At 39.0% G+C, this 12,619-nt stretch overlaps 1 protein-coding gene across 41 annotated transcripts in view; it reads left to right on the top strand.

The window, feature by feature from the left end:
* The window catches only part of RALGPS2 (Ral GEF with PH domain and SH3 binding motif 2), a 149,617-nt gene that overhangs the window by 68,675 nt on the left and 68,323 nt on the right, over positions 1-12,619 (top strand). For all 41 annotated transcript variants that reach the window (XM_046944389.1, XM_046944400.1, XM_046944387.1 and 38 more), the window contains 2 exons: positions 6,693-6,743; positions 12,234-12,317. In XM_046944389.1, the coding sequence (XP_046800345.1) occupies positions 6,693-6,743; positions 12,234-12,317 (135 nt within the window). The remainder of the gene's footprint in view (positions 1-6,692; positions 6,744-12,233; positions 12,318-12,619) is intronic.

Here is a 12,619-nt window from a genome sequence, read left to right as displayed (position 1 = left end):
TACTGACATCTGTGATTTAGGGAAGGCTGCATACAGTAAGCAGCTGTAGAATGAATACTGTTTTTAAAATAATATTTTCTCAAGCGGTGAACTGAGGAAATCACTTGTGAAGTAAGTACTTTGTGTACAGAGAAAAGAGTGTGCTAAAAGCAGTAAAACAGCAATAGAAGCAAGTTGTTGCAGAAGAGCTAGTTAGATAGCTAATTATCAGGGAGTCTTGACTCTTAAGGAATAGAATTGCCGTAAAGATGAGAGTTAAGTGATAATATCAGCACTGGGAAGTCTCATCCTGTATCTTTTATGTTGGGTTGTGTTTTGATGAAAACAGGTAGCTGTGTATAGATGGGGTGGAACAAAAATCTGAATGATGTTGAGTTTAGAAATACTGGAAATTATTTGTGCTTCTAGTTTCAATCCCAATATGAGACACCAGGAGGTCTTCTCAGGTCCCGCTGCATTAGGGACATCACTGGTATTTTGAAGCTTAATCTATTTAGTTAATGGCTGAGCAAGAGACAAGGTGGAGTAAAAGGTGTATTGATCCTAATCCTGTATTTTCAAATAGTTGTTCACCAAGTTGAAGACGTTTTTTGGTAATTTTATTTTCACGTTCTTCCCTTTGGCAGTCACCAAATTGGTGTTACGCTTCAGTATAGTTGATATGCCAGTTTATGGGATGGCCTTTTTTTGTTCTAGTTTAGACAGTGGCAGTAATGATTATTGTAACAGAGGAGTAATATTACAGTCACATAGTTGGCAGCAGCCAGCTGTTCCAGGCTGTCAATAAGGTTTAAGGCTGTTTTGGAAAAGGCCACACTGCAGCTGAAGTGGGTGAGGTCTCAAGACCTGACTGCTGCTGTTGAAAATGTGGAACTTGCTGTACATATGCCTTAAAAGCAAAGTTTCTGGGAAGATATATTCAATGGCTGCATGTTTCTTAAATCTGGGGAAAAAGAATGCCATTCAGTGGGTATAAAGCAGGACATGTTTGTCTTCTGCTAGAGATCCTACAGACAGCCTTCGGGCTGTAACTGATGGGAGTCTGTCCCTGTTCAAATACCTTCGTTTAGGCTGATCACTGCTCACTTCTTCGTTAAACAGCTGAAAGCCACAAGGCAAGTTGGTGCCAGCATTACCCACTGGTGCCTGGCCCTGCAGTTGCAGCCATTCAATGTGTTCACAGGGTAGACAGCTACAGTGAATGCTGTCCATTTTGTTTGAAAGGAGAACTGTGGTTTCAAGTGCACAGGCACAATTTGGGGGGGTTGGTGGGACTAAAGGAAGAAAGAAAAATGCTTTGGGAGCTCGAGCTCCAAATTAAGATGCTGGCAAACCTCAGGTTGAAGAAATATTTATTTTTTTGCTTTACGGTCAATTTTGATTCCTTAGGCAGCTACTGTTTAATTATTTGACTGTTTTTAGCTTTTTGACTTGCTTTTTCCATTTTATTCACCAACTTAGCCACGGTGGTGTAAATATTTGGGGTAGAATTAAGGGAAGCACAGCTGTATAAATCCATTGCTTCTTCTCCTACCCAGTTATCTGAGAAGGATTCTTTATTCCATGACATAGTCTCTGAAAGTGCTGCAAAGTAGGTTTGTATTAACATGTGTGTGCATTTCTCATTTTGATTCGTGTTGAGCTTTGTCAAATAAATATTAGAAGCAATACTGCTTTGAAAATAATTTACAAGCAAGCTCATTTTGAACCATGTTGTTTGTGCAGACGTAGATCTTGGATCTGTTGAATCCCCACGCTTAGAACAGAACAGAAGTAACTTGGGCTGGCCCAAGGTTCCCTGTGGGACATCTTTTCTCTGTTGTGCAGGGCTCAGCCAGGTTCACCATCTCCTGTGCTGGGTGTCAGCGCCTTAGGGAGCCTGAGGCAGTCTGTGTGTCTGCATCTGAGAGCAGGCTGAATAGAGCAGAGCGCTGGGCCCTGGGAGCGTTGGATTTCAAAAAGCCAACCAAACAAAAGCACTTCTCCTTGTGTGTGTTTCTGTTAGCTTTACTTTACAGGAGAATATTAAACACGTATGTTTGCAGTGAAAGCGAGAAGAAGAAATCTTAGCGTGTAGAAGAATTATTACTGATAAAAATTTTGGAGTGGACTTTGTGAGAAAACAAGTAGAGTTTCAGCACGGGAACTTTTAATTCCCCTGTGTTCATTTTGGGCAGCAGAATTATTTTACTATTGATGCAGTGTTTAACAGAAGCTTAGCTATTTTTTCAGAGAGGAAAAGTGTTCTGGCAGTCCACAGAGGCAGTGCTAAGCCAAGTTGGAAGGCTTAGATATATTTCCTTCTAAAAATTCAGATTAAGAAACAATTTATGAAGTGCTGCTTGAACCAACATGGCTTCAAGGAAAATCAGATTATCGCAGTGTCCTTCAATAACCAGAATGCAGACTATTTTTTTTCATTTCAGACAGAAACTTGGTTTTTCTTTTTCACAATGAAGGTTTCTGTCCAGGAGCTGTGGGATGTGCAGTGTCCTTGCAGGGTACGTACACAAGTGGAGAGCCTGCAGGAAGCAAGAGCCTGGCAGGAGGAGCTGATGCTTGCAAAGAGATGGAAAAAGGAGGATTGTAGTCTGCATCATCAAACATGAATTGCCATGTAGGGCACGAGAGGAGCTTGGTGCAGTGGTGTTAACTACAGCTAGACAGTCTTAAGTTACAGGTGTGCTGGCAGGAGGGCAGTCCTGTGCTCACAGAAGAGAGAGAAGGAATTAAGGAGCATTATAAAATTTCATTTCATTGACCTGTGTGTGCAAAGGAGCGGCACTATGAGGTGTGACTGATTCACCTGGATGAAAAACGTACAGCGTGACAGCCTTGCCTGAGAGAGGGGTAAATACCTTCATGATAAGTGATGTGGTTGTCATTTTAGTAGTCTCAAGTACTTAGTTCTTAACAAGTCCAGCATCTCAACACCCAAGAGAGCTAAATATTTTTAAACTCTGTTGCTGAGGAGTGTCCCCAGACCATAATCTTTCCACTGCATACAAAAACTCTCACAGCTTTTGCAGGGGATGGAGAGCTACCTTGTCCTAACTGCAAGGTGACAGCTTGCTCTTTTGTGAAGGTGGTTTTCTCTTGTAGGATTCCTCAAGTGGCTGAGGGTCTGGAAGTACATTAATTGTATGTTAAAATAATATCTCCTCTAATAATATTCCAGAACTGTTAGCTAAGATGTAGTGACAGTATAAATGAAGAACAATATATAGCTGAAGTTACTAGCTCTGTTACTTCTGGAAGGACAGAAAATGTGAAGTTTCCCAGTCGGTGGTCTAATCAAAGAGCTCAGGCAAAGATAGTTAAGAATAAACTCAGGGTTTTCTATTGCATGTGTAATTTTATAATACACGCAGCTGAGAACTCAATCAGAAGTTATTATTGGCTTGCCTCACGTAGCAAACTGATGTGCACAATTGAAGTTTTCTCACAATCGCTTTTTGTACATTGCATATATTGTACATTGTGATGCTATTAGGAGTCATGTAGTAGTTATGTCAGATGGTTTTAGTAATGAGCATTAATTGTGAGTTGTGGTATGTGTAGCTTTATTCAATGTAATTATACTGTTCCCTATTTAAAATGTGTATTTTTTCTGAAAGTAATCATTTGTTTAGGCATCAGTACTGAAAGGAACAATACTCCAACTTAGCCTAAGCAGTTCAATCGAGAGCAGAAATTTGGGAGCCCTGGGAAGCAAAATATTTGCATGCTCTCTTCTCTTTTTGCATGAACAAAAAAAGGCTTTCTGGTTCATTTCTGTTGTAAGGTTGCAAACTTGTTTTGGTAAGGAGGATTGGCACTTCAGTGTTAGGGTTTTTTGTCTTGTTTCTTTCATAAGGATGTTTTTAGATCATTAATACATATTTATAACAAGTTTTATTTCAATTTTACTTAAAAAAGAACAAAACAAATACAAAAACAACAAAAATACCTGAAAATATCCCAAGTTTGATGAATGATTGTTTCAGAAAGTTTCTTGGCAGCATCCCTCTGCTGCTTTTAACCTTAAGTGCCCGTTCTTTTCATTTCACCCTGTCCTTCCATTCTCACATTCGTTTCTTATATTGAGGAGCACTGTGACATACTCTGACACGTTTACCTCAAACAGTGTATTTCCTGAAAGGCTTCCATGGTTAGAAGGCATGCAGTAAAGATGGAGTTGTGCAAACTGATATTGCAGGACTGGAGCGTTCTGTATTTGTCTATTTTATTTTACCTGTCTGTTTAGCCAGAATCTGACCTTGGGATTCTAAGTTCAGATTCAGAATGAAAGACCCTTCATTCTGAAAACTTTCTATGAAATCTGACTTACTTAATGTTGGATCTCTCAACTTTCTTAGCAGAAGTTTTCTATGAACACGTCTTTGCTATTAAAGTCTGATTAACTCTAGGCATCTGTTCACAAGATTTTTCCCATTCCCTTTTTCAATATCACCACACTTGTGGAAAAGTGGCTTTGTTCTGCCTGTCAGATATCTTTCTCAGCCCAAGGCATGCCTTGCCCATTTGTTTGCCCTAGAGAGCTTTGAATGTAGATTTTCTCACTGTGAGTGCATGCTGTGAAGCTGACAAGCTAACGCTGTATTTGTTGACCCAGCTACAGTATAACATCACCCAGAATGTGGTCTATAACATGTTTAGAAGTTTCAGATACGTTGTGTGTTGTAAAGCTCCAGCCACTCTCTTTACCTATAGCAGCAAGTCATAAAGCTTGCTGTTCATTTTGGCAGTGTGGTGCTTCAGTCATTGTCCAAAGCTTCTCATCCTTCCCCTGCTCAACATGAGCTTAATCTGCTCCAGTTAGGAGACAGTAGGAAACTCCATGGAAACTGAACAGTATTTCCTGTGCCTGCATTTTGAATTCTTCGAAAGCAAAGTTTTATTAACCAAGTTTGGAGGAGTTTGTGTTGTCTGGGCTCGCTTGCACAGATTTGCCCACTTACCTTGCCAGAAATGACTTCGACTGTCAATACTGTTTGTGGTAAGCTATAACTCCAAGTCTGGGAAGCAGGCTTCATGTGGGCATTTCTGCATTTTTGAGCTTGATGACCTCAAAAACAAAGCACTTAACGCTGAATCAATCTCCAGCTTTAGTGCAAAAAGCCATTGTTTGTTTCCTTCAAGAATAAGTCGCTTTTTCACCTCACAATAAAAGAGCAGCTTGATTTAGACTGCTTCACATTCAAAAGGCATTCTTTGGTTTTGGCAGAAGTTTGTTTATTTTTACTGTACTTGCTCTGAGTGCAAGGGAATAAAGAATTAATTCTGAAGGCAGAATGTACTACTATATGTACTACTATAGTCCTGAATTTCTGCTCTTACTATCACTGCCACTTAAACAAACTTTGGGGGGGGGTGCCTGTGTCTGATATGCTTGACTTCATTGAAACTCCCAAGGCATGATATAGTTGCTGCTGTTGAGGCTGGTACTGTTGCTGATCAATCGGGTGTTAAACTATATTTTAAAATGGTAGTTTGGGGACTCATTTTTAAGCTGTTCTTTGAAGAGTTGCTGAATATTAATAAATAGGAGATATGTTCAATGCTTCATACCAGATGTGAGTAAATTCACGTTAGGGGACCAAGAGCGTCTTGTTTATGTAAGACTCCATACAGTGTTTACTGTTACAAAGGTGTTCAGACATGTTTGAGAGTGCATATTGTCTTGTTTATAGTTGGGTGTATGGACTCAGATAAATTGATAATTTTTTATGGTTATGTTTGGTTGTCTGAGTTCAGATCTAAAAGGAGAAGTAAAGATCAAGGAGATCTGCTACAAAATGTAAATGTGATTGTTTCAGGAGAAAACATTCTCATTTTGTTGAAGCAGGTGCATCTCTTTACAACTGCCATCTTTCAGCCAGAGCATGCTAGTTAAATTCTTCTGCAAGGCCAACTGAACAAAGCCTCTGGATTCACTGCAAAAAGGGTATTTGCAGTTTACTTGGATGGCAGTGGAATTTCTGTACTGTCTGGACACTGGGGAAGAGGTGATCTCTTTCTTCGGACTTGAAAGCAGGCAACAGTCCTGAAGTGAAAGCTTCACGTGAGGCTCTGAATACCTTTGAAAAAGCCAAATGTGGTCATTGGTTGTTTTTGCCAGTCCTACTTTTCCCCCTTCAAAGCTAAACAGAAATCTCACAATAAAAACAGACTTAGTGATTCTGACACAGTGAAGGTGAGATAGCTCTATTAAATTTTAACTGTTGCTTTCTAACTGAAAAATTACTTAGCTTGATTATTCACGTGGTTCAAATGTGGTCCGAGTATCAACTGCAGGCTTTAGGTGTTTTTTTTTTAAATGGAATTGTGTAATTTAGAATTTGAAGAGAAATTGTGCTTGAGTAACTGAAGTGAGATCCTTGTATTCCTGGATAGATCCTTATAGAAAACTTTTTTAATTCAAGCTCTGTCTTGCATACATAACTGCAGGATTATGCTCCTGAGAATAATTTGTCATGATTTGTTTATCTAATTAAACGTGAAGTTCGGAGTGCTTTAGTTCTGCAGGATGGCTGTGTGGTGAGAGCCAAAACCTCTGAGGCTTGCTACTAGATGAAAATGTAATCAGAAAAGAAAACAGAACAGAAGAACTATACTTGTTTTCTTGCAGTGTAGCAATTCAATTAGTTGCTATGTTAATTTTGAAATTAACTTGTGATTTCTTGTTTCAGGGTCAGATAACACTAATGGATGTCCCCGTATTTAAAGCAATTCAGCCAGAGGTGAGTTGTTCATTCGTTTGCTTTTCAATTTTAAATGAAAAGGGTTATGTCTGTGCATACATTCTGGAATTGCAAAGCGTAAGTATGTTCAATAAATCACATTTTCTTTTATAGTTTGTATAGATCTGAAGCAGATGTTATTTAACACAGAAATATCTGAAACTAATTGTTTGAGGAATGGAAATTTAAACGTGTTCAACCAGTGCTGGAAGTGAAGCTGGTTTTCAGTGTCTGTTTGGTAAACATCTTACTTTTACTATTCTGATCAGAACGTTCTAGGTTCCAACTGCTAACAGATCCAAATGGAAAGCTAAGTTAATAGGATGGATTGCAGATGGTATGCTCAAAAATGTGGTTTCATAGTCTGAGATGACTTCTTTTGTGTTTTTTTCAAAGTATTTAATAAGTAAGCTACAATGCTTGCCTTGTTGTCTTAAAATTGGTTGTGTATCTCAATATATATTAAAGGTATGATAGGAAGAATCATAGAATCACCCAGGTAGGAAAAGACCTCCAAAATCATCCAGTCCAACCATCTACCTCTCACCAATATTTCCCACTAAACCATGTACCTCAGTACAGGATCTAAACAGTTCTTGAACACCTGTGACAGTGACTTCACCACTCACCTGGGCAGCCTGTTCCAGTGCCTGACCACTCTCTCGGGGAAGTATTTTCTAACACCCAACCTGAATCTCCTATGGCACAACTTGAGGCCGTTCCCTCTTGTCCTGTCACTAGTTACATGGGAGCAGAGGCCAAACCCCACCTCACCACAGCCTCACTTTAGGCAGTTGTAGAGAGTGATGAGGTCTCCCCAGAGCTCCTTTTCTCCAGACTGAACAATCACAGCTCCCTTGGCTAATCCTCATAAGACCTGTGCTCCAGACCCCTCACCAGCTCCGTTGCCCTTCTCTGGACGCGCTCCAGGGCCTCAGTGTCTATTGAATCAAAGCCAAAACCAAAAAGCAACCCCTAAGCTTGAATACCACAATTGGTCCATTATATCATCTTAACAAATACAGCAGCTTTTCTGTGCTTTTGCTCTTTGTGCTACCCAGGGCATACATGGCACACCTATCCCAGTTATACAATTACGAGATTCAGGGATGCTGACTCAACTTTACAGAACAGTGAGTGCATCTGGAATTGATCAGCTTTGTTCAGTGTTTGATGTAACATTTTTGCCATCCTTATATAGCATGTATCAGAGCTAGGGATGCTTTTACGTGTAACATTTACTTTGCTTATTCTTTCAGTCCAAACTGTAGTTTAATTTAGCTGGTAATTAGCCACGTTTCTTGCTTGCGTATCTAAAAATTAGGGGGTTGAAATGAAATGTGCCTTTTGTCTCAGGAAAAGGTCAAACATCAGAGTGGCTGCCAGCAGTCCTCTCAGCCCCTCCAAGTGGCCAGCAGTGGCCATACACTACATGACAAAGTGTATTTAAACATGGATAAATCCTTCCAGCTTCATAAACTGGAAACTTGGAGCTGCAAGTTGCACCCATGTAATGTGATTAACAGCTCACCATGGGCATTTCTTCCTTGACTTGTGGCTAATCCCCTTTGAACTCAGTTATACGTAGGTCTTTACGTTTTACTGTTATTTCTGGTATATAATATGAAAATGCTCCCTTGTATTTGTGTTGTTCATGTCACTCTCTATGTAACTTGTGCTCTTGTGTTCAATAGTAAATGTTCTGTTTGCTTTTTCTGTACCTGACACCTTTCCATTGCCTTTCTGTTGTGTCTTTTCTTACCTCATTTGAAAAAGCAGCTCTGTTTAGTTTCTTTCTCATATGGGAGTGGAAATGAACTCAGACTGTATCCATTGTGCCCTGTGTTTCTCTGACTGATTCACATCTTTTCTGTAAAAATGACGGTAACCACAGCTTGTATTCAAGATGTGAGATCTGTAGATGTATTGGGACAATATATGGATGATTTGTTCTCTAATTTGTTTTTAAATAACTCAGTATTCCTTTCTGATTGTAGCCTGTCTTGATCTGATGTTTTCAGAGTTTTTGTTGCAACTATAATGAATTATAAATTTGTTCATCCTTTTTTTTTTGGTACAATTAGCATTTTCCTACGGGCACTGCTTCACACTTTCCAAGCTTAATTTTTATTTATGATATTATTACCCACTTTGTCAGTAGCATGGACATCTCTTTCAGCTCATCAGTCACCTTTAGAGCACCACAATCTATTTTACTGGTAGCAGGTTTTTGTCATTTTGCTCTGTATGGATCACTGAAGAATGTTTGGCTTCCACTAAATGGGTCTGCTGAAAACATCTTAGCTGTGGTTACTGATTTCATCATTTATCTACTCATGGATTTTTTTCAAAGGCTTCTTTTTGATCTGTACTTGAAAATCTTTTAATGATTTAACTTTCATGATTTCAGCAAGCTGTTTTTTTCTTTTCTCCTAAATCCTTCAAAGAGCCTCCCATTTGATCTCTTTTTGGGACATTCTCAGTCTTTTTGATTGGCAGGATATATTTACCCTGATCCTTCTAGTAGGATATCCTTTTTTTTTTTTAGCTCTTTTTGAAATCTTTAAAGTCTATTACCTTTTTATCTGATTATTTGAAATGCTTTCTGTATGTATGTACTTCTAAAGCTAAGCATTACTGCTAAATAGGTCGTATCATGTCATCCTGTCCCCCCCCCCCCCCCCCCCCCCCCATCCTCCTGCACATCAGTGTTGCTGTTCTGTATGCTTTTACACAATGTTTCTTCTCTAGTCACTGAGCCTCAAAGGACTGGGTATCAAAAACTCAAACCACCAATGTAAATAGATAGGACTTTTCCTAATGGTCTGCTAATGTAGAAATTCCACTGCTTGAGCTTGATGGTAGTTTGCTTTTCTCAATCTGCTTGCAGCACTGCGCAGAATGAGCAGTCAGCTGCATAACGAGTACAAGGAATCAAGTGATTTGGATATAGTGGCATCAAGCCAGTACTCCATACCTTGTAACTTGCTGCTCTTTTAACATTGCCTCTCAGTATCATAGCTTACGTTGTGTGAGCAAACCTACAGAAAATCGCTGGGAGATGAGATGAAACGTCAAGAAAACACATCTAATTTTGTTGGCTGTTCTACCTCATTAATGTATACCACAAAAGGGAGAAGCGTAAGAAAATAAGAAACTGTCTTAAAAGAAAATGGTGTGAAAGTAGATGAATATATCTAGAAATAAATTCATTTTAAGAAATCTGTGCTACATAAGAAAAAGCCACATGATGCCTTCACTGAAAAATATCTGTAGCTAATTTAGTACTTCTCACATGTGCACAAAAGAAGCTGAAGGCACTGACAGCATGTGAATAATATCTGTCCATCAGTGTTCCTTCACAGGTAGACGGAGGCTGGCTGCCTTCTATCTCACATGCTCCTAAGTAGTGTTAGTTCTCAATGGAAAAGGAAGGGGCATATAGGTTAGCTCTCAGGTCAGAAGAGGGATATATGCAATTAAAATTGAAAAGACAAGGAGACCTCTTTTTTCAAATAATTCTGTGTACATTTCAGTCTGAGTGAGATGTTGCACCTGTGCCCATCAGATATTAGTACAGAACTATAAATTGGGCCCTAATCTTAATACTTCTATGTACTGTCTAAAGATTCTTGGTAATGAATGATTTGGCTTAAAAAATACCACTACTGTTGTTAATCACATCAATGTCATTAAACCCCATAGCCAACTAAACCAGGTCTGCTTCTGAGGCAAAACTCCTTCATGCAATCCTTACATGAACAGAGCCAGGGCAATGGGTCGCTTATGTCTTTAACCATCATAGTTATTTTTTGTTTGGTAGCAAGGAATTGAAATGATAGAAAGGTATACCCTGAATTGTTAACAAATTGCCATGCTTTTTCTAAGCCTGAGAAAGCAATTAGATTTCTTTTTCTGCTGTTGAGGGAGTGTAATCATCAGGTGCCAGTAAGGATGAATCAACTTGTATACTGCCTAAGTGCAAAGCTGTGATTTTTTTCTTCTAATGGAAACTGCATCACTGGGGGTGCTGAGGGACAGAGAATGCAGACAGAGATCTCTTGGATGGCTTCCTCACATCTCAGCCTGTTCTTTACAGTAGGAGCAGCTCACAGTTGCATGGTTGTCTTGTGCATAGTCACTGATGGGCTGATGTAAGGAGATGGGCACGTGCATTCCAATGCTGAACAGGAGAACAGGGTAGCATTTTCCTGGGTGGGTGCTGGTAGTGGAACTTGATAGTGATATTTGAAGGAACGGCCCTAGAATGCTGAGTTGGAGACTACATTCTTTCTAGCCCCTGTGGGTGGGAGGGAGCATCAGCCTTCTCTAGCAAGTGCACACCAGCATGCCAGACTTAAATGAGTGGAAGAACTGAAGATCTCTCTTAACTGCATGAGACTCTTCAGTAGCTTTGGGATGTTGGTTGAAAAGATATTGACAAGTGTTAATTAAAAACAAAATTCAGAATTCTGTGGGATAGCTTGCTGTTTTGAGGCTAGAGCTTAGAATATTCAGATGCTAGATTATTTTAATACATGACTGCATTAAACAGCACAATTATTAATTATATGTTGATTTTTTTCTTAAATGATGATAATTGACGTGTATGGTGTAATACTGGTTTCACTAAGTGGTTATCAATACAGAAATAAAACTGAGAGCACTTCAGAGTGAAAGATGTGGAGAGGAAGCATAAATAAATGAAAACTAAAGGCTGTGCTTTGCTATTACGCTCCTTTAATAATTCAGCTGTCTCTGCACTGGATAGCGTTCCTGATGGTTTCAACTGGCACTGCTGAGTATGTTGTATGCTGAATGCATTTGGGTCTGTCCTGTGTGCTACTGTACTCAAATAGAAAAGCTCAGTAGTAAATTTAGATTTTTATAGCTCCTAGTTAAAAATGCTTTATTGAAATTAAGAGGTAGTAAATAACAGTGAATATGGTGTTATTGCCCAACTGCTGTGTAAGCTGCACAGGCAGGAAACATTACAGCTCAAGTACAGCAGCGAAGTGGCTTTAATTCTTTTCTTTGTAAGCAGGCCCTCTCGCACCATTTTATTCCACAAATCTGCTTTCTTAAATGCTGACTGTTGTGCAGCTTATCATAAAATTGTTTCATTTGGAATGGAGAACTGGAAATAGTGCTTCTTTTACTGTTGCTGCAGAAGATGACTGTTTCGGTATTGCTTTAACGCAGCATGCCAAGTTAAAGTAACAGGACATGTCTAGGTTGATGTACCAAGTTTTATAATATCAAAAAATCTAATTCAACAGAAGATGAAATCTAATAATTCAAAACAACTTGGAAACAATACTTAAAGATTTTCAGTTAAGAGAAGAAAATAGGAAAAGTACCACTCTTGTATTTATTATGTCAACTTATTATTGCTCTGTTATTTTGAAACCGTTGTGATGCATCTCTGTGTGGTTATGGCTCTGAACACTCACAGATGCAAGAAGTGAATTCTCATCTTTGTTCTCGCAGGAGCTGGCAAGCTGTGGTTGGAATAAAAAAGAGAAATACAGTTCTGCTCCAAACGCGGTTGCTTTCACCAGAAGATTCAATCATGTGAGTTGCTATTTTTTCTTTAATTCAGTGTAATTACGTGTATATGTCTAAAACGCCTGGTGAATTAAGTGCTCTGGCACATCACTTACTGTTGATCACAGCTGGTTATTTGAAAATTGCAAATAATTGCTTAAAAGAGTTCATTATCTTCAGCTAGTACAGAAAGACCATGACTCAAGTGCTAAACAAATAGCTGTGTTGGTTTTGTTTTTTTTATAAATAGCAGCTACTAATGAATAAAATGAGGAAAATATTAAGCATTTTTCCCAGGCATACTGGTTGTCCTTTTCATAAAGATGGGA

Source organism: Gallus gallus, chromosome 8 (assembly GCF_016699485.2).
Source record: "Gallus gallus isolate bGalGal1 chromosome 8, bGalGal1.mat.broiler.GRCg7b, whole genome shotgun sequence".
Taxonomy (NCBI): domain Eukaryota; kingdom Metazoa; phylum Chordata; class Aves; order Galliformes; family Phasianidae; genus Gallus; species Gallus gallus.
The sequence above is the reverse complement of the archived record's forward strand: the minus strand, read 5'-3'. Positions and strand labels throughout refer to the sequence as shown.